The sequence below is a fragment of the Schistocerca americana genome, chromosome X (assembly GCF_021461395.2).
Source record: "Schistocerca americana isolate TAMUIC-IGC-003095 chromosome X, iqSchAmer2.1, whole genome shotgun sequence".
Taxonomy (NCBI): domain Eukaryota; kingdom Metazoa; phylum Arthropoda; class Insecta; order Orthoptera; family Acrididae; genus Schistocerca; species Schistocerca americana.
The window spans coordinates 756,201,226-756,225,081 of record NC_060130.1 but is presented as its reverse complement, the minus strand read 5'-3'; the positions used below and the strand labels follow the sequence as shown (position 1 = coordinate 756,225,081).

The 23,856-nt window shown below is 38.8% G+C and overlaps 1 protein-coding gene across 1 annotated transcript in view; it reads left to right on the top strand.

Annotated features, from left to right (window-relative positions):
• The first annotated feature begins 297 nt into the window (after positions 1–297).
• Positions 298–23,856, top strand: part of LOC124555550 (acyl-CoA synthetase short-chain family member 3, mitochondrial) — a 324,870-nt gene continuing 301,311 nt past the window's right edge. Inside the window, exon 1 of the mRNA XM_047129506.1 lies at positions 298–407. Within this exon, the coding sequence (XP_046985462.1) occupies positions 308–407 (100 nt within the window). The 5' untranslated portion in view covers positions 298–307. The remainder of the gene's footprint in view (positions 408–23,856) is intronic.

Below are 23,856 nucleotides of genomic sequence, written 5' to 3'. Positions count from 1 at the left end.
AGTGTCTTAGCACAGTGCCACTTCACACGGTAGTTTTCGTGAAAGGGCGCATCGAAGCATGTACTGCGCCAGCTTGACTTCGACACGGAAATCGCGTGTCCATTTGTTTGAGCGTGGGAGTCTTGAGGCATGCAGAGTAGGCTTTACATAACTTCAAACAGTCCAGTCGTGGGAACACTGGTGGCATTCAGAAGCAGGATCGGTGGAGGGGGCAGAACTGAAATACGAGGATTGGAGGTGGTGAGCGCCGAGTTTATTGCTCAGATTGTGCAAAGATACGTAAACAAATGGTAGCTCAGCTGTGATCATGAACGTAGATATGTTGGTTGAAGACCATACATCGGCAGAAGGGAAGGATATCATCGAGAATTACATTAAGGATTCGCGCTTAAACAAGAATCAGCTAGGTGAGTAAAACAGATTTTGTGAAGTCTTGCTGGATATGATGACCCATTCCACAGTGAAAGGAAACAGGAAACAGTTATATTTCCACAACTTCTAATGTACTACCGTTACAATAAAAGAATCAACAAAGCGTAAAGATGTCCAATTTTACCCATAATGCGTGGTATTTTCTATGTCGAAATTAAAAGAGGTTTATAGGTATAGCAGTTTCTTGCTTTTTCGTGTGACTGACTGAATATTTAGGTACAGCAAGCCGGAGTAGATAAGGTCTTGGACCGGCTACTGAATATTTGAGAGCTTCTTCAAGACTTCCTTACACTGTCTATGACACAAATGAGCTCTTTAACTATAAATGATTCCCAGTCCAATAAGATGGTCGAAGCCAAACCTCACATCAGAAAATCTAAGTTTTTGAAAATTCACCCGTGGCAGGTAGTCTGCGTGTTGGTGAAGCTACAGTATTTTTAAAAAGGCGGAAGATATCACAGACAAGAAAATAGGCTAGAGTTCGCAGCGTCTAGGGAGCGTATAATTGCAACGCGTTCCACTGGAAAACCGTTAATCATTCAAAATCGTTATGATACAGGTGTTGGATCCAGTAAGGTTGGCACTGGCGTATTCGAATCACAACGTTCAGGTTATCACATACAGATCATGATATACTGAGTGACTGAAGTGTAGAGATTAGTATTACTTCATTACAAAAGCCATATAAGTAAGATGCAGAAACTGCGGATATTAACAATAGCAACAATTTGTTCGATTGACCTTGCTTATATTTTAGCGTGGGATTGTTTTAGGGCCGCTTTATCTTGCCCGGTTGTGAACTGATAATTACGAGCACTGCTTGAGAAGGGATTACGAAATATGGGCTCCAGTTGCTTCCCTGACATTTCTGTTCACACCTGCGTCAAAAATTTCTGCATAGATCAAATATTACCAAGACAATGCGCCAACAACATTTCTCTTAGTTTTATGTCGAAGTGAATGCAGAGGCATTCCTTTCCATCGTCTCTCCACGCCGAACAATTTCATACCTGGATCTTTGCCCCTCGTTTATAAGCTACAGGTGAAACTGGCTCGTTTGAGTGACAGATAATTTAAGTTGCTGAGTGTATTTCGTCGCTAAGAGTTAAAGTCTTGCAGCTTAGCAATTAAACTTCGTGTTTAGGAGCGCTGTATCAGTAAAAGGGCATGAAATGTGGCGTAGGTCCTGGAACTATTTCTTACGTCATTAAAAATACATAAAATATATTTTAAGACTCTTTGCTTTGCAGATTTCAGCAACGTATCAATGGAAATATCGTCTTTCCAGAGCCCTTTCCTTTATTGAAATCGTTGATACTTTCTCAGATGATCAATAGCGCAGTGCATCTCCATGTGCGTAGGATCTCGGATGCCTGTTTTTGTCTTATTGTGAAGAAATGTGAGGAATATTCTTTTCAATTAATGAAGTTTTATATTTTTAGAAATATATTGCAAGGTAAATGTTTTTCGTTGATTCCGTTTCTACAGCGGCTTATATGCTCCTATTTTTGTCTATGTATTCGTCCTTCGTTTCCTTACTGAGAGACAGTCCCGAAGAGCACCTACGATCTACGAGGAGTGCAGTCTCTCTGATTTTCGCGTGTTCTTCGTGTTTTTATATGCTTGTAAAATGCGGGTTACAAGAGGAAGTATAAGCTTCTCTACACAGCCTAGTAATTTGTACCTAATATCACATGGAGACACTCGACCTGTGAAATCCCAATAGTCATTCGTATTAGCGTATTCAAACAAGGCATGGAGCTAGATTTCACTTTCACAGGGTAAATACTTATACCGACCGAATGGTTACTGTACGGAATTTTCATGAAAGTTAGCTCATCATGGAATGGTCCACGAGTGATTTATCAAACATATTTGTTTCGTGGTTTCACATTTAATGCGTATCCGAAAGTATAGTATAAACCATCTTCTCTACTTCTTTATCAACTACTTTTGAAGCACATATTACCTTTACAAAAGATTGGAATGATTAATTCTGATACAAATGAATACTGGCAGCATTCATAATAAGACACAATTTCTAGACATCTTCACTTTACCTGCAGGTGTGCTACATGCGGAAAACCTACGTGTATTTGTAATTTAAACCTCTCCTCTTTTCCCAGAACGTGTGACATACAAGTTACAACTTGTCAACTGCATACATTTTATCATAATATATTTAGGGTATCTTAAACGAAACTCATTGTGCGACCAAATGAAAAGGAAAATTGTGAATACTGTAGCTGTAGTCACCAAAGCTGTTGAAGTCAGATACTTACAGATTTAATGAATGTATAGGAAAATGTTTCACGAGCCGATACCTCACAAATGAATGTTGTGACATGAAAGTTCGTACCTCTTCCATCTTCAGTGCTAGTCATTTTTTAATGCAGCTACATCATTTTAATATTATTCGAGAACTCGCAAGCAAGCTGTGTGGTTATATGACCCTTGCTTGGCTTGGAATGAAACTTATTACAAAAAGTTCAGAGAAAATGCTAAATGCGGAGACCAAAATTGGCAGCACACCACACGTACTCCTACTAAATTATGTAAACGTAGTATAATGTAGCGGAAACAGAAACTTGCTGGTAGTCTTCGCCTTCATTTTCCTCCTGCCAACCTTTTTTGTGAAACTTTTCGCTGCAAACCATTGTCCAGATCCTCCATGAGATTACTGACCAATAGTATATTAATCAAAGTATATAAAATCTTGTAGTACATGTTTCAGAAACAGTTGACGAGCTAATTTAATACTTATAACATGCACGATAAATATCAACCGCCGGCCAGAGTGGCCGAGCGGTTCTAGGCGCTTCAGTCTGAAACTGCGCGACCGCTACGGTAACAGGTTCGAATCCTTCCTCGGGCATGGATGTGAGTGATGTCCTTTGGTTAGTTAGATTTAAGTAGTTCTAAGTTCTAGGGGACTGATGACCTCCGCTGTTAAGTGCCATATAGCTCAGAGCCATTTTAACCATTTTTGAAATATCAACCAGGCGTCTGAAAACACATCAGCACAGAAAATAAATTAATTAAAATGACTACTGACATTAAACAAGACATGTACAGAAGTGAAGTGACCACTTTAACACTGCTTGATTACAGTATTGCATTTGGTGTTGTCGATTCCGATGTATTACTTCTGATAATAAATCTGCTTATCAATGCTGCAATGCGGTTTGGCAGCTACCTTAAAAATAGATATCAGTGAGGAGCATCAGGATTGGAGAAGTCATTAGGGGAACATGTGGGCTCAGGAGCCCCAAGGCTTCAGTCCTAAGTCCGTTGCATTGCGCCCTGAATAACAATGAGATTTCAGCTGCATTACATCCTCGTAAAAATTGCCTGTTTACTGACGATAACTGTTTGTATCGAAGTGGCAGCACCACGAGCCCCACGAACAGCGTTTGTGCCGTACCAGGCATAATGTGTGACGTTTTATCATTAGTACGATGGGCAACAAAATCTCGGTCTAACACTAAATCCTAAGACGTTACAGATTATCTTAATATCGCACCACAGGTTGTCCAGTGAATATTACTGTTAAACATTTCCTCCCATATTTATTCAGGATGTTATTTTGTTGTTGTTTGTTGTGGTCTTCAGTCCTGAGACTGGTTTGATGCAGCTGTCCATGCTACTCTATCCTGTGCAAGCTTCTTCATCTCCCAGTACCTACTGCAACCTACATCTTTCTGAATCTGCTCAGTGTATTCACCTCTTGGTCTCCCTCTACGATTTTTACCCTCCACGCTGCCCTCCAATGGCAAATTTGTGATCCCTTGATGCCTCAGAACATGTCGTACCAACTGGTCCCTTCTTCTTGTCAAGTTGTGCCACAAACTCCTCTTCTCCCCAATTCTATTCAATACCTCCTCATTAGTTATGTGATCTACCCAACTAATCTTCAGCATTCTTCTGTAGCACCACATTTCGAAAGCTTCTATTCTCTTCTTGGCCAAACTATTTATCGTCCATGTTTCACTTCCATACATGGCTATACTCCATACAAATACTTTCAGAAACGATTTCCTGACACTTAAATCTACACTCGATGTTAACAAATTTCTCTTCTTCAAAAACGCTTTCCTTGCTATTGCCAGTCTGCATTTTATATCTTCTCTACTTCGACCATCATCAGTTATTTTGATCCCCAAATAGCAAAACTCCTTTACTACTTTAAGTGTGCCATTTCCTAATCTAATTCCCTCAGCATCACCCGACTTAATTCGACTACATTCCATTATCCTCGTTTTGCTTTTGTTGATGTTCATCTTATTTCCTCCTTTCAAGACACTGTCCATTCCATTCAACTGCTCTTCCAAGTCCTTTGCTGTCTCTGATAGAATTACAATGTCATCGGCGAACCTCAAAGTTTTTATTTCTTCTCCATGGATTTTAATACCTACTCCGAATTTTTCTTTTGTTTCCTTTACTGCTTGTTCAATATACAGATTGAATAACATCGGGGATAGGCTACAACCCTGTCTCACTCCCTTCCCAACCACTGCTTCCCTTTCGTGCCCCTCGCTCTTATAACTGCCATCTGGTTTCTGTACAAATTGTAAATAGCCTTTCGCTCCCTTTATTTTACCCCTGCCACCTTTAGAATTTGAAAGAGAGTATTCCAGTCAACAATGTCAAAAGCTTTCTCTAAGTCTACAAATGCTGGAAACGTAGGCTTCCCTTTCCTTAATATTTCTTCTAAGATAAGTCGTAAGGTCAGTATTGCCTCACGTGTTCCAATATTTCTACGGAATCCAAACTGATCTACTCCGAGGTCGGCTTCTACCAGTTTTTCCATTCGTCTGTAAAGAATTCGTGTTAGTATTTTGCAGCTGTGACTTATTAAACTGATAGTTCGGTAATTTTCACATCTGTCAATACCTGCTTTCTTTGAGATTTGAATTATTATATTCTTCTTGAAGTCTGAGGGTATTTCGCCTGTATCATACATCTTGCTCACCAGATGGTAGAGTTTTGTCAGGACTGGCTCTCCCAAGGCCGTCAGTAGTTCTAATGGAATGTTGTCTACTCCCGGGGCCTTGTTTCGACTCAGGTCTTTCAGTGCTCTGTCAAACTCTTCACGCAGTATCGTATCTCCCATTTCATCTTCATCTACATCCTCTTCCATTTCCATAATATTGTCCTCAAGTGCATCACCCTTGTATAGACCCTCTATATACTTCTTCCACCTTTCTGCTTTCCCTTCGTTGTTCAGAACTGGGTTTCCATCTGAGCTCTTTATATTCCTACAAGTGGTTCTCTTCTCTCCAAAGGTCTCTTTAATTTTCCTGTAGGCAGTATCTATCTTACCCCTTGTGAGATAAGCCTCTACATCCTTACATTTGTCCTCTAGCCATACAGGATATACAGTGGAAAATCTCATTACAATCTTGGATGAGCTTCTAAACTGGGGAGAACAAATTGTAACAGCAGCTCAGTCCTGTTTAAATGCATCTTGAAAAGTAAATTTAGAAATTTGTGGTAAGTTCCTATGGGACCAAACTGCTAAAGTCAGCGAGCCATAAGCTTACACACTACTTAATCTTACTTAAACTAACTTACACTAAGGACACCGCACACACCCATACCCGAGGGAGAACTCGAACCTCCGACGGGGGTAGTCGCGCGAGCCGTGGCAAGGCGCCAGAGACCACACGGCTACCCCGCGCGACAACTCGAAAAGTTAAAAAAATAGTTCCACCTAACAAAAAACTAAATTTAGTCCAGTCATTAGATGTGTCGAGTCTATACCTCTGTGATGTATCTCAACACGGTACTGTCAAGAAAACTCAAGAGACCTCGAGCTAGCCACGAATGATGGCGTAATATGTGTGTGTAACACTGGGTTGTTTGATCACAAAATCCTTCCTGTCTTCAGATAGGATGGGTGCGGTCGGATAAGTAGCTTGATTTTCAAGCACTCTGTTTCTCACTTTCGTTTCTTAGTGTGTGGTGTTCTGAGTTTTCCTGTGATAATTCCATTACTTCAATGCAAAATTTGATATGTCCAGCATCCTAGATATGCCTTTGCGTAGAACTAAATCTTTCTCATCATTGTCCATTTCAGCCATATGACTCTAGAATAAACTAACCAGTAACGTGCGTCTGTTAAATACAGCACTGCGTTCAAGAATAGATTAAAGTTTTCCTTGTTATCATCGGTTGCAGGTTTCCACTCGGTGCACCCGACCTTTCCGCATTTTCTCCAGCAGCGAAACAGTTCTTCTGTCACATTGTCGTACCTATTCTTGTCTACTGCTGTTTTTTCTTGCGCTACTTGTAATAATTGTACCCTGTTTCTTCTAGTTCCTCTCCTGATCAACCAACTTCTTATACCTATAAGATTCCGTCTGTTTGCTGCCATGAGTTTCTGCTAATATGTCATTGCTACCATCCGACAGAAACGTTGTGTTTGTGAGAAAATTACGTAAATCAATGTTAATATGATTGACATTATTGTAATGCTTATACATACTTCTTAATTATTATTATAATTATTAACGGTATTGTAGCTTAAAGAGAGCTCTAAAACAAAATCAATTTTCATTCCATTTTTTCTGTCTCTTTGTTCTTTCTTCCCAGAAACCTCTCGTATATTCACTGTCATCCTTCTTCCTCTTTCCTGTCGACTTCTTTCCTGTTCTTTTTTGTCTCTTCGGGTGTTTACTCAGATTTCTGTTTTCTCACTTTTTCTCTGTGTTTTTTTTTTCTAAATTGTCATTTCTTCTGAAGAGATATTTAATTTATAGGGATTTTCCATTATTTCCATTACCCAGTTGGTCTTCAGTGTATTAGTAGCCACTATGTTAAAATCTTCTTGGTCAGTTTGTCTTCGTTCATTCTTTGTGTGTATCCGTAAAGCTTTTCCCTTTTTTCCTGTTGTTCTCTGTCTGTTCGTACAGTTCTATTGTCGGTCTACCCATACCTCCTCTTTCTAAATTGGCGCGTACATTTTTGTCAGTATTTTCCTATCTTCTTTATTTTCTTTCTTCCCTTTGTTTGCTGTTGTTTCTGACCTGTGATAAGAGTACTGAATTTTAATATCTTAATTTGTCATTGATTGAGATATTCTTTTGTCGTAGTGCTTCCACGATAGTTTTTGTCTTGTGTCTCTCCATCTTTACCCCACTGACTCCTTTGTCCCATGATCTGATTATTTTCTCTAAAATTGAGTTAAATAAAATGGATGACAGGCAAAATCCCGGTCCCTCCCTATCTTGATTTCTGATGGTTGCCAGATCTCTCCGACGAATATTACTTTGGATGTACCATTTGTCAACGTTTCTAGCTTTCTGGTCTCGTCCACCTTCTTCTCTTACAGTGCGCAGAAGAGTGTTTGTTTATGAAGTTGTAGGCCGTCTTGAAGTCGACGAATGTTATTGAGATGTTCCTGGACTTTCTCGTTGTTAATAGCGTTCTCAGGTAACAGATTTTTTCACTGGATGATTTTCCCTTCTTGAACTCTCTTTGGTATCCTCCTACCTATCTGCAACTCTAGCAGATTTAACAGGGCTTTTGATAGAATTTCGAATGTGGTAAGTTGTAGTGTAATACATCCGTAGTTATTACGATCAGTTTTCTCTCATTTCTTACGGTAGGGGTGTTCATTATTATTATTATTATTATTATTTTAATTGTTGTTGTTGTATACAGCTCCGTACTATGGGCGTATTAACTCTCCAGTGATCGAAGGTTAGGTGAAGCAGAATACCTGAAGGACCTATACTTCCTTCTTAATAAAAATGCTTGAATAAGTAAGCAACAAGTGCGATATCATTATACTCTCTTCCTAAGACAACTGAATTACATTTCAAAGCACCATTACCATTGTAAAGAAAAATCGTAACTGCTGTAATATCCCAACGGATAAAACATGTACTCGCACCTTAGTCTACTGAAACTAGATGAACTCGTCAAGCGCTTCTGAATATTTGAGATTAGTGACTTTGCGTAAATATTTGTGAATGAAGAGAGCGCAGTCAAGTTGAGCTCTAACGGGCTTGCACGGGAGCGAAGAATACGCTAACCTAAGAAACCTTTGGCTCGTTGAAGTATAGTGTTTGTGAACTGATTGACACGCCGCTACAATCAGCACAGCAAGAAATACCTAGAAATACATGAACACTACGTTTTGATGTTTATGATTTCTTATTAGTGGCATATTTCTTCAGTGTCAAATTATTTGAGTAGTGCTAAGATTCAGCTTCCTTAAAATGTGAGATCTGGCTTAAAAGCTGTTCTGCTCTTTAAGTCAAACGAACGAAAAACTTCAAATGTTGATCTGTAATACGACGTACACTATACAGCGCATGATGAACGGCAATTCTTACCGTTTTCGCACCATTCCTATTCCCTTAGCAAATGATGACTACACTGTGGATATAAACTTGGAGACTATATTATGGAGAGGAAAGAGGAAATAAATGAAGATGACATGGGATATAGATTATGATACTGCAAAGAGAGTTTGATAAATCACTGAGATACCCCAATCGAAACCAGGCCCCTCGGTATCGGATACTCCAGTAGAATTATTGATATGCTTGGGACAGCCAGCAATGACGAAACTATTCTATCTGGTATGCAATACGTGTGAGACCGGAAAAATACCCTCAGATTTCAAGAAGAACGTAATAATAAAAATTCCAAGGAAGGCAATTACTGACAGGTGTGAATTTTACCGATGTATCAGTTTAGTAGATCATGGCTGCAAAATGCTGATACAAATTATTAACAGAAGAATGGAAAAACTGGTAGAGGCCGACCCCGGGGAAGATCAGTTTGGGTTTTGGAGAAATGTGGGGACGTGCGAGACTATACAGTCCATGCTCCATATTTTAGAATATAGGATGAAGAAAGGAAAATATATGTCTATAGCTTTTGTAGATTTAGAGAAAGTTTTTGCCAATGTTGAGTGGAACACATTCCTTGAAATTCTGAACGTAGCAAGGATAAAACACAAGAAGATAAATCTTGTCTACGCCCTGTACAGAAACGAGAATGCCGTTATAAGCGTTGAAGGACAGACAAGGAGCTTATCACCGATATTATTCAGTCTGTACATTGAGCACTATGTTAACTAAACCAAGGCGAAATTCGGTAACGGAAGTAAAGTTCAGAGTGGAGGAAAAAAAAACTTTTAGATTTTCTGACGACAATGTAAGTCTGTCAGGGACGGCAAAGGACTTGAAAGACCAGAACGGAATGGCTAGAATCTTGAAAAGGGATTGTGAGGTAAACATCAACAGACATAAAGTAAGGGCAATTGAATGTAGTCGAATTCAGACAGCCGATGCTGAAGGAATTCGATTAAGAAATGAGACAATGAAAGTATTACATTAATTTAGCCAATAGGGCAGCAGAATAACCAATGATGCCCGAAGTAGACAGGATATAAAATGCACACTGACGAGCGCAAGAACTGCGTTTCTGAAAAAAAGAAATTTGATGCTCTCAAAAAAACGAGTGTTAGAAAATCTTTTCTGTAGGTATCTGTCTAGAACGTAGGCTTGTACGGAAGTGAAGTGAAATGATAAACAGTGAAGACAAGAAGAGAATATAAACTGTTCATATATGGTACTGCAGAAGAACGCTGAAGATTAGATGGGTGGACCAAATGACTAATGAAAAGATACTGTACCGAAATGAGGATAAAGGAATTCGCAGCACAACGTAACTTAACGGGAGAGGGAATCGGTTGATAGGACACTTTCTGTGAGATCAATGAATCGTCAGTTTGGCAGTTTGCGACGTATTAACTGTAGACGGGGGCCATGGCTCGAATACAGTAAGCAGATTCAAATGACTGTGGATTACCTTAGTTATGCAGAGATGGAGAGGCTTGCACAGTGTAGCTTTAGAATAGCATGAAGAGATGCATCATACCAATCTTCGAACTGAGGACTGCAACATCAACAACATAAACATGCAAAGGAAAATGAGTGTGAGTAAATCTCTGCACGAGCGTTCACCTATCTTCAGCCGCACAATAAGCTATTATCCTACGTTAAAAATGTGGTTCTGATTGTTGTTATTCGGAGTGATTATAAGATTCAGATCGCATTTACGGTCAATATCCTCACAAAACATCTCTCATTTTCATGTTATTAAAGCTTAAAAGTCATTAAATATCAAGAATTTAGACGTAATCGAAACGCTTTGTTATTGACTGACGGTCTGGTGGCGTCACAGACTAGGAGTAAGACGAAGCTATTCGTGTGGTACACGAGTGTTAGCCGTAGATTCTATGTATTTTCTGACTTTCCTGCAAATAATTTAGCTATTTAGTGATTCAAAACTCATTTAGAACTTTTAAGTAACAATATAAAGTGGAGTGGATAGTGGAGATCTTACGAAAATTGATGCGTTTATGCTCTACTCATTTAGAGCGGCGATATGTGCAAGGACGGACATTATTTTCCCTGTTCCCACGCCCGGGTTCCCGTGTTCGATTCCCGGCGGGGTCAGGGATTTTCTCTGCCTCGTGATGGCTGGGTGTTGTGTGATGTCCTTAGGTTAGTTAGGTTTAAGTAGTTCTAAGTTCTAGGGGACTGATGACCATAGATGTTAAGTCCCATAGTGCTCAGAGCCATTCTTTTCCCTGCTCCCTACAACATCATTATACCAGCTCTAAACTAAGGAACTGTGGAACTTTTGCAAATGAGTCCTTATATTATATCTAGATTGTCGACTATCAGTCAAGAAATACCACCCAAAACACAATAAAACAATTCTTAGCAAATCTCAGTGCTATACAGGGTACTGAGCAGAGGTATGGCTGAAAGCATCCTCTCTGTGGCGCAACGGATACCGAATATAATTGCATATAAGAACAACGCAGGTCCGAATCCCCGAAGGTTCATAAATTTTTAGAAGTTTTGCACGAAATATGAAAATAGCGTTAGCAGGAACTCATTGTAGCAGTTGTTTCGATGGTGGAATGTACTGTATACAGCTTCACATTAATCTTAGTCTGAGAAATGGGCAACTGAGGACAAATGCATCTATTTTGTTACAAACAATTACCTTTATTAAAAGGATTGTTAGCACTGAAGATAAACCAAACTCCCGCAGTACAACGAGGTGTAGGCTTTGCACGCGGAGAGATATACAGCATGTACAACATGCAAGTAATACAAACGTAGGGGTTGCGCTGTTCGTGAGTGAAACTAACGTCAGTGTCTGATGCAGGCTTAACTTCAGTTTACGTAAGATGATGAAATTCAAAAGTTTAAACAATAAGGACCCTAGCTGGACAGTACGAAGATAAAAAACATTGTTTCTAATTAAGTAAAAAGTGTGTGGCCGCAGTAACTAGAAAATATCTTTATGAAAATGACGTGTGTGAACAGCTATTGCAAATGTAAGCGAATGTAAACGCCAGGAAAAACACAATAATACTCTGTTTGTAATCGGTGCGGTGAAGTTTTATAATTGTGCTTTGGTTTTCATATGAAAGTACTATCGATTTGTTTTATAGCGGAGTTGAAATGTTGCAGGCTAGAGAGCGTGTCTCGGAGATAAATTAATGTTAACTTCAGAGTGCAAGACTTTTTAATTAAGCGAGAGAACTTGGACATCAACGTGGTGGCAGTTTTCCGGTACAGTGCAACCATTTTTTATGCACCTTCTCATTCTCTGAAACACTCAAAAACAATTTTTCAAGAGTTTTTACGGATGTATTTATACAGTGTGACACTACATACCATTTGCAATCGATTTTCCAAAACGCAAATTCCAAAGCAAGACATCACTGTGACTTAGCTTTATGACAGTAGGAGCAGCGAGCTGGCCAGTGACGTCACAGGTATCACATGATTCGTATAGAGTGTTTTAGTGGGCTTTCAAATTATTTCAATTTCATTTCCGTTTTTACTGAAGAATACTGAAATTCAAGACGAGAAACGCATGAGCATAAAATGACATAGTTAAGCATTTAAGACGATTTACAGAAAACAGTCAAATAACCTATTATTGTTGAACTGTGCCCAATATCAAAGCATACATATGCCCAAACAAAACACGAAAGCTAATCGATATGAATACGAGTGACTATGAAACGTTTCCGCCAAGATGTCCTTATGATGAAACTAGCTTTAAGTAACGATAGCAATGATAGAGCTGCAACTACTACGTGTATGTGGTCTACATAATATGTAGTCGTGTATGCTTTTAAGCGATATTTTCTAAATACCTAATCTCTAGAGCAATCTCTTAGGGACAATTTTTATGAATCTAGAATTTCTATTGTGCAACCTACTTTTGTTTAAAAGTTTAAAGCACTATCAACACACAGATGTTATACACCGAAAATGACATAATCGTATTTTATCCATGCTGGGTTCTGTTGAAGTTCAAGGCTGTTCTTCAATTAAACAAATCAACAAATTAAAGTTAATCTGTTTAATAGCTAACAATAACATTCTGGCGATACTTTGCACAAAATACATAATTTATGTACAACTGAAGCATTAGAAAGAAATAAGAAATACGTTATTTATAGAATAGTAATGAAATTAAAACGACCTGATTCGGCTAACATTAATACAGTCTACGTTGCTCTAGAATTTCTATTGCTTATCGGATTCATGATCCTCATGTTCATAACATTAACAATAAATCATTTAGTGTACTTGAAAACGCTGAGTCTGCGTTTGACAGGATTAATAGTTCACAGTGAGTCCCACTCTACTCCTAACATTAAGAGAGACTGTGACTAGTTCAATGTCTGAAAAGTTCTTATTGAAGACACCATCTTTGAAATTCCATGCATGTAATGGAACACCGACAAAAGTACACAATGTAGAACATGTTGGTCATTACTGTAACCCAAAAAACACTTTCCTAGTAAATGTCTAAGTTACTCACTTTCCCGTTGACACTGCAAGCATGAAGTGAACATGGGTTTCTCTTTGCGATTTTTGTTAATATAGTGCTATAATATATGCTTCCGGATTATTGTTACGATATCTAGATGTTTTATGATTTTAATATGTACTAAAAATAGTATATTCAATTATTCAGCCCCGCCAGCTAAACCAATAATGGAAATAATTTTGCTATATCGACTAAAGCAACACTTTTTGAATGGCTCCAATGGAAATGCTAGCTTTCATTCAAGCTGAGTGGACTTGACATCGACGTAGGGACCTCTTTTAAGAACTCTGTATGTAATGAAACCAGAGTTGTTCAGAAACTGTTTAATGTCAAGATCATTTTTTCAATATATTATGTTTGTCGAGTTACTTATATTGAAGAGTGGAAGTAGCAGACTGAGATGACACGTGCCACATGGGCACACGGCTACGGAAGTTATTATAGTGATACATCTATTTCGGTAGCACATTTGTTCGGTAATGCTGTCTACCAATAATCTGATACCAGTTCAAAACGACAGTGAAGAGCAGGCTAAACAAATAAACAATAAGTAATATCGCCAAAAACGTCTGGGCAGCTTACGCCTTGATGCTGATACAGCATTAACTGGATACCTATGTTCATCCATTTGATCTCGATAACAAGATATGTATTCATAGTTACACGCATATCTGTGGTACTCGCACAGGCAAAGGCGAAAAGAATCAGCCTATGCTTTAGAGATATAACATAGGTGAGCAACCCAGTGACGCGCGGAGTGGCCGCGTGGTTAGAGTCGCCATGTCACGGATTGCGCTGCCCCTTCCGCCGGAGGTTCGAGTCCTTCCTCGGGCATGTGTGTGTGTGTCTGTGTGTGTGTGTGTGTGTGTGTGTGTGTGTGTGTGTTGGTCTTAGCATAAGTTAGTTTAAGGATTGTGTAAATCTACGGACCAGTGACCTCAGCAGTTTGATCCCTTAGGAATTCACACACATTTTGAATAGCAATTCAGCCTACACCGCGAATGTGGGCTATTAGACCAATTATATTTTATTGCTGTACAGTATCACGCGCAGGTAGCTAAAACAAGAAATCGAACCAAACCGATATCAGGCGATTCATAGAAATGCACAGCGGTAATTTAGATTGCTCTTTTAAAACATTCCTAAGAAGTTACATTTACAAAGCCTTTTAACCATTATTTATTTAAAATATGTTTTGAATTTTTTCCAAATGCGAATGAACGCAGCTTCAATCCACTCACTACTCGTACTTAAATTGAGGCATAGTAAGAGTGGTTTACCCGCACTCTAAATGAGTCAGGTGTCCACTATACATCAGGGGATGTTATCCATATAGCTGAATGTGTGTGAGGTGTATACAAAGATTTGTTAGATTAGACTACTCTTCATACAGTCCAGATAATGATTACTTCTGGAGCATTCGCAACAAGGTGTCAGAGTTTGCAGCACTCCTGAAAAGCAGTGGAGCTCACGTAATACTAGGTACAGAAAGACGGTCAAACACTATCTTGATATCAGTGAGTTATTTTGGAATAATTTAAGAGTATATCGAAAGGACAGGCTTACGTTAAACAGAGATGGTGTATTTCTCACAGTAAACAAGAAACTGAAATCCACCGAGATAGATACTGAAACTGCATGCAGGACTGTCTCAGAGAAACTCAGTGTCAAGGGTGAGCAAAACTTATTATTTTATCCTTTTATCGACAACCAGACTCACCTCCAGAAGGAACAGAAAATTTTAGGGAAAATATATCTAGATGCAGGAGCAAGATGCTGTATGAGCAGTAACCTGATACACAATTACGTCAGAAAAATTTCAGTAAATGTCATCTCTCTCATGCATACACATACGTATGTTGCTCTCTCAATAACAATCCAGTATTTTGAAACCATTAGAATGTTACAGCCAATCAAAATGTAGCCGCACAGCCGCTACCTTGGCCATGTACAAATATATCCGAATGACTTGAATTTCGCGCTGTGTTCAAGATTATTCGATTATTTATCAAAAATAAGTAAAGGGTGTAACTTACAAGTTATGCAGCACTTGTCAACGAGCACAATTCGATCTATGTACCACACTTGGTGAAAGGCATAATGGAAGCTAAAATTAAGTACCTCTACATCTAAAATGCTTGTCTTATTTATCGAAATACATATAATAGTGCTGATCGAACTTCAATCTTAAGCTTCATTTGTCAAAGAACATAGTTTGGTCTTCGTACTACAGTTGATGGAAGGCACAATGGACGCTAAAATTAAATATTTACGAATCTAAAATGTTTGTGTTATTAATCTGTACACGTGACCCTACTGTTGACGGAATTTGCAGGTTACGCTACACTTATCAATGAATATAGTTCGTTTATTGTACCACATTTGTTGACGGAATTTGCAGGTTACGCTACACTTATCAATGAATATAGTTCGTTTATTGTACCACATTTGGTATTAGACACAGTTTACAGTCACATTAAATGTTCCCACTTACAAATTGTCAGTGTTACTGATCTACAACTGCAAGAAACACATGATATTTGTCAGGTGTCGCAGTGTTATTACAGTGTCTAAAATATCAGTCGTAAGTGCATAATGGAAGTCATTTACAATATTTCCACATCTGTATTACGTACCAAAATATCTAAGCACACACACACACACACACACACACAGCGGTTATGTCAACGTTATTACCATGTCTAAAATGTCTGTATTATTGTTCTATGAAATATATGTTTTCTAAAATAACATATCAGCTACTGGAAGAGTGCAAATAATGTGTAACGTACACTTGACACCTAAAACATGACTATCAACTCTCAAAAAAACTACTGAAATTCTATTTGAACATCTAAATTATCTGTATTAATGTTCTATAACTGTACAAAACACATGTTGGTTAAAATAATATGCTAAACACTCAAGCTGTGATAGTTGACAAAGCGGACAGTCTGTATTACTTTTCTATAACTGTAAGCTGTCGGAACAGTGCAGTTAATGTGTAAATTACGCTTGTTGCCTAAACGATGACAGAGAACTCTCAAATTGTCAGAATGATGACTCCATGCCTAATTTATCTGAATTATTACAAATAACAGTACAAAATACATGTGGACAGAATAACATGTTATGTGGCACTTGACACTTCACCTAACACATATATAAGGCTATACACAGAACTGAAGCTGACCAAGCACCACATTACATGGAAGAAGATAATGCACCAAACAATGTAAATAACATTACTGACTGGCTTAATTAGTTTATTTTTATTACTGTTGATCATGGACGTACCTGTGGTAGCATGTTTATCAACCAACGTCATATTTTCAATACTTGAGCACAACAAATCATATTAAGAAAGATGCATTTTGGTGAGATCTTTAAGGCTTCATAGCACTTACACTGCATATTTTCATGATACGCTACTATAACTTTGTAATGCACCAAGTACTAAATTTGAACACAATATGATCAAAGTCAGTGAAGGAACAAGGTAGGGAGAAATATCGGACCTCTCGGAAAACGAATTGCAATATATTAAATTACTTATCAATATATGTAAATACTTGCTATATAACATTACAGCTGATCTAACGTAAAGTTTAAAGTGGACTTGTTGACAAGAATAATTTGATCTCTGTGTCAAACTAAACAATGTAATTCCCACAACCAAATTGTCTGAGTTGTTTGCTAGAACTGCTGTTAGTTCACCAAAACCCGATATCAAAGTCAGAAGAAGTTTACAGTGACCAACATGTTAGGGAATTAACTTCATTTTGAAGAAAAAATTTTGTCATATTCTGTCAATAATATTAACGTATACTGGCATACAGTGGAAACTACATGATACTTTACTGAAATAACACTCTCAACAGTATAAATACACATTCATTTAGGCAAAAAACAAGTCATAACCAGAAGCGACGTCATGGTCAGATTTGCTGACGCCTGCACATGCAAACTGGTGCCATCTCCAAGCGTCTCATGTTTAGCAGAGTTGACATCAATGTATCTTCGCTTTCTTAGACAAGTCGAAACTTGCTGAAGGTTGCATGTGCACATTCAAGGCGCAACGATTTCGTTGAAGCTATATCCTGATAACAAATACAGACAGTTATAGGTTTCTTTAAATCAGTTTGTGGCACAAACACTGTCAGTTTGTGGTGTTACAATACAGTTTTCTGATCCAGTAAGTGACGACCACTTTCAGGTCATGGCACATACCCACTGTCAGCCTCTGGTATTAGAATACTATTCGATATCCAGAACCTGACACCTGCTGCCAGATTATGGCACATACACTGTCAGATTCTGATGTTAGAATACTATTTTAGTTTTGAATGCCTAATTGTTTGGAATTTTGAACGACCACTGCCTTGCCGGCTTTACATCAATCGCTTGCAAATTTTCCACTTTTCTTGCTTTAACATGACATGGAGAAAGAAAAGAGAAAGAAATGCTCAAGTGTGAAGAAAATCAAATATTTCAGGCTTTGGAAGCTGTAAAAAATTGGGTGCCCATAGCAAGCAATCGTAAGCTGTATCAAGTTCCTAGAAAAATAATCAGTTCAAAGACAGATAGGTCCTTCTTGTACGCAGGGTGAAGAATATGAAGCTTGGTTAGTTAAGTGGATCTTGGAGAGTCAAAATAAGGAATTCTCTATTACAAGAAGTCAACTAATAGAGTGTGTTCGCAAACAGGTTGCAGAGCTGAGGCTAGATACTCCATTCAGAATGGGAAACCTGGGAAGAAAGTGTGGAACTGTTTTTCCAAAGACAGCCAGAAATTATTCAAAGAATTCCAGATACATCGACTCCTCAAAAATTCAGTGTTATCAGTAAAAGACTGAGGAGGGAGCATGTACCGCGTATTGTGACATCAAGAGTGTACAAAGAGTTTCAGGAAAAAACAGATATAATACTAGTCTATAGGCTGAAAAAATGCAGAATGTTCGAAAAATGAACAGAAGTATATAATGTTATTGTTTTATTTGTGTAAATGTACATGCATAACTCAATAAACCATTTTTACAAAAATGCTTTTTTATGGTTTCTCTCCTCCTCCGTCTCCATTGGAAAAATACAAGGGAGGCTTACAAATTATTTTAGACACAGTGTATGGAAACCAAATGCGCTTTTTCTTCGAAATATTTATGTATTTTGATAACAATACCGACAATTTTCGGCTTTTTTAACATGTGGTATGATGATCAAACAATTCTCATTGACAAAAGCCCTTTAAACTGTAGGTTTGACAGTGGGCTGTGCGTGTTTTGTAATGTTATAGAGGAAATCATTAGATATTCTGATAACTAATACATACAAGTTTGGTTTCGTTAAACTGTGGTACAGTAATCGAACTATGCTCATTGCTAAGTGCATCTTAACCTGTAAGTTATAGTGGCGGTGCCAATATACAAGCCTTGGCTCAAATGGTTCAAATGGCTCTGAGCACTATGCGACTTAACTTCTGAGGTCATCAGTCGCCTAGAACTTAGAACTAATTAAACCTAACTAACATAAGGACATCACACACATCCATGCCCGAGGCAGGATTCGAACCTGCGACCGTAGCGGTCGCGCGGTTCCAGACTGAAGCGCCTTTAACCGCACGGCCACATGGCCGGCTACAAGCCTTGCCCATTTTTCAAAAATCTTATAGAGCAGTTTTATCCTTAGCAATACCAACACATTTTCCAAAATGTGCATTACCAAGAGAGGGGAGTGCTTTATTCCTGTGCTAAAAAAGAATTTATAAAAAAGCAAATATTTTCTATTGTTGTTCAGTTTTACTCTCAACGCACTCTATGAAGAGATACTGGTGTGTAAATAAGGTACTGAACCGGAAAATATTTAATAGGAGATTCACTGCAGAACGAAACATCTACTACTAAGACTTAAATTTTTGGGTAAGGTTTAACTGAAAAATTAAAAAAAAATGTAACAAATATTTTTTTCAAGTTTTAAAATATAAGGTAATTGAGTGTACTACAATATATTGAAATTTCTGCATGAAGTGTTCTGCCCTCCCCCCCCCCCCCCTTTTGTTGTGAGCGTTAATTTAAAAATGTTGGTTTTTGTACTCGAAATCTTTTACGAATATTGATAAATAAAACCGGCAATTTTATTTGTGGTGATGTTTACATGCCATATTTTATGCATTTCGAAGTTATTCTAGCGTATTACGAAAATACGCAGTTTAAGTGATACAAAGCCTTAAAGATCTCAAGAAAATGGTATGGTTTGGTATGCTAAAGTGTCAGAAAGTGTAACGCCAGTGGATAAACACGCTACTACAGGTATATCCCAGATCAAAATTAATAAAAATAAAGCTGTATTAGACAGTCAATAACGTTATTTATCTTTTCCTGATACATTAAGTTCCTCTCCTCTAAAATGGTACTTGATCAGGTTTATTTTTGTGCATAGCCTCATTTAGCCATGAGACGAAGCTTCAACTTCCTGTTTAGCATGTTATTTTTGCAACATGTGTTCTTAGTGTTATATAACAAGAACACAGACAATTTAGATGTGGAACATGGGATTGTGGTACTTCATTTGAGAGTTGACAGTCATGTTTTAGGTGTCATATGTAAATTACACATTAACTGCACTCTTCCAGTCGCTGACACGCTATTTTAGGTGACATGTGTTATATAGAACAATAACACAGACACTTTAGATTTGGTAATAAGATTGACATTATATTTGGAAAGTTGCATTATCTTCTTCCCTCTGAAATGGCGTTTGGTCAGTACATTTTTGTACCACAATCTCATTTAGGCCTATGAGGAGGTGTCAACTATTATTGCAGCATGTTCTTTTTAGCTATGCGGGTTTTGCACTCTTATAGAACAATTTAGACATGGAAATATCACTGCAGCTGTTACTTTGAGAGTCTTTTAGCTACAATTTAGACATAAAAATATAATTGCAGCTGTTTATTAGAAAGTCTTAATTCATGTTTAAGGTGTTATTTGTATGTGACATAGTATTTGCACTATGCTCATTGATAAGTGCAGTTTAACCTGTAATTTGATCAGCAGCAATACCAGTATCCCATGTATTTTGAAATTTGAGATGATTAGAACACAGGACTCTAATTTAGAATAACTGGCGTTTGAACCTCGTAGGGTCATCCTGTTTTAGATGTTCTGTGATTTTCCTAAATCAGCCAATAAATGCACAGGTGTCTTCTTGAAAATATGCAGTGAATTCACTTCCACATTACCTACCAATAATAGCTTGTGCTCTGTCCCTAGTGACCTCGGCACACTAACCTTAATTTGCTTTCTACGAATGCAGCTAATAGTAACCATTCAGAATAACCACATGTATGGTAACTACATCTGCAAGCACACCTCAGTTGTGCAGTATAGTTGGTGCAGTGGACAGAGTTTTGGATGAGCATGCAGGAGGGGAGATTCAGGGTTCAATCGGCGGTTCCGTTTCTTAGGTCACATGGATCCTAAATTTACAACATTTTGTAACGCTGAACATAACAAATACGTGGTTAGATAAATAAGAAACAGACAGTTAAAACAAATGACCTGTCATCGGACAGAATAACTACAAAAACAATATCAATTTCGAGATGCTAAAGATGATAGCACAGTACAATAACACAACATCTACTTGTCATTTATCCTACATAATATGAACGCCCAGGTGTCGCACATTAGCAACCAGTGACAATAACAATGTCCAAAGTAGTGACTGCATGACCTCCACGTTGTGTTCAGAACAACAGACCCTCAAAGCGACCTCCCTGCACATCCAAACATTGCGCAGCCCGCCGGATCATACAGCTCTGAACCATTCGCAGCAAAGCTGCGTCTGCAGTAACAAGAGCAGCATGAACATGCGTTACCAATTCTTCCAAATTCGTTAGCGTTGTGGACTACATATGCTCATTCAGGTGTCACCACAAGAAGAAATCCGGGGGATTTAGGTCAGGTGAATGTGGTGGCCATGCAACTGGACCTCCAGGTCTGAGCCATTTCCCTGGATATGTTCTGTCCAAATATAGTTGTACATTAATTCCAGAGTATGGAGATGCACCATCATGTTGGAACCATATCCTCTGTCGAACATGTAGTGGAACATCTTCCAGCACATCAGGCAGATAGTTTGAGAGGAACGCATGATACCTTCATGCAGTCAATCGGTCAGGCAGCACGTAGAGGCCCCAAGCAGCTGTCGCCCAATATTCTGGCAAGGCGTTTATATCAAAGTGAACTTGATATCCATGGTTGTAGCTGACGTGCTGGTTAACGTCACACCAATGGTGGGCATTGTGCGTATTGAAGACACCCTCATTAGTAAATGCTGTTTCATCCAACCATATTATTGTGTTCACGAAGTCATTGTTGGCTTCCTGCTGTTGTTGGAACCATTCACAGAATTGCATCATGTCGATATGCAAGATGCAGGTGTTGCGTGAAAGCATAATGATAGGGGGGCAGCCCATGCTTGACCAGCTCATTAACGACCAGGCGTTGCGAGACACGCGGCTGTCTTGCTACACTTCGTGTACTTCGTTGAGGTTCTTGGCGTCTGACCTCTAGAATATCTTCCTCAGTAGCTGGATTGCGGCTAGTCCGTGGACAATCTCCGTCATGCGTTGGTGGGAGGAGAGAACCTGACTCCCAAAGGCGCAGCGCCAGACTATGAAACACATTTTTACGTGGATGGAGTCGACGAGGATATCTAGCAGCATATTCACAAGTGGCAACACCAGCCCGGTTATCAGATGCACCAAGAACCAGAAGCATATCCACATATTCATCGTTTGTGTATGCCATACGTCTGCCACACTGTTTAGAGGTTTACAATGAAAAAATTCAATGCGTATATGAACGTACACTGGAGTCTGTCATGGGCGCGTTACTCCGCTCACAACTAGACCCTGCCCGGTGGACAGTGCATTCAGTATAAACACGCCATCAATCCTGTTCGCGCTGGCTGGAGTGGCCGAGCGGTTCTAGGCGCTACAGTCTGGAACCGCGCGACCGCTGCAGTCGCAGGTTCGAATCCTGCCTCGGGTATGGATGTGTGTGATGTCCTTGGGTTAGTTAGGTTTAAGTAGTCCTAAGTTCTAGGGGACTGATGACCTCAGAAGTTAAGTCCCATAGCGCTCAGAGCCATTTGAACCATTTTGAATCCTGCTCGCTGTTCCATCTAACGCCCATTACAGCTCTTACAGACATTGTTCTGCATGATTTATTCCGACACTGCTAATTGTGAAATGTTTGGTTTCGAATTACATTGTTTCCCTAACAGTAACAGACACGATGTTTCCACAGTCCCATCGATAGAATAATAGAAATAATAATAATTCATTGAGATACATACTAAACACCATGTGGTTACCAGACTCAATGTTGAAAAGCATAATTAGTGGGACCAAGGTGATAACACATACAAATAGTAACCGAGTTTCGACATTATTTGCAAAGGACAATGCTAGTCCTACTGGTAGCGTAAGGCCCTAACGAAATGTAGTAGACTTGAATCAGGCAAGAATAATAGTTGGTACTAATCTATGGGACCATTGGAGGAGGATACAAAGAAAACAGCTTTCGCATCTAGTAGATGAAGTGGTGAGAATAAATTCAGGCCCATGACGTGGAAAGGGCTTCTTTCAAAGCTGACCATCCCTCCATTTCTACGAGTGTAGTATGTAAGTGCAAATGTTTTCTAGAGGACCCGCTGCAATCATTGTTGACAATTAAGATGCCCCAGATACCATACCACCTGGACTACATTTACCAAATGAAAAATGTATGCCTCAACCCCGGATTAAACCATCGACCTCCTGCATGCTAACCCAAAACCCTATCCACTGCACCGGCTGTACACCACCACTGTTTCGTGTTCACAGAGGTAGTTATCATCCATGTGGTTACAGTGTTGCCAGATTGCCACTCTTTAACGTCCGTTTTCTGCCATATTTACGCGCAGAACGAAATTTTGTGAGAAAATTTTGTTTTATCACTGGCATGTGAGGAGTGCGCGAATATATATGAACATAGGCAATTACCTGTTAATGGACAGAAATGAAAAATTGTGCACTTCACAAAATATAAAAATGTAGTAGAATTTTACTGCACTATGACTGAGGTGATACAAACACTTCGGAGTAACAATGTGAAAAGATTTGCAATGGACGGTCATGTAAGCGTGTGTGTGTGTAAAGTAAATGAGATGACTCATCTTATTCAGTACAATATGGGGAATCTGCTGCTTCTCTACGAAGCAGGACACTCTCAAACGACTTGTACATGATAGTCGAATAATCGTGATGTGTGGAATCCACGACCGGTCGGACTACCACGGGATATCGTGCATTTCCACAGGAAGGCGAAGCGATTCTGATTGGCTCATTTTAGTAACGGGAGAATTTAACGAAAATACTAATAAATCTTAACTGGCAGCACTCTAAATAAGACAACGCGTATCTCGCGAAAATCCTCTTAGAACTTGTCAAGAATCGGTTTCATGGATATTTTTCAGATATCAATCTACTAGT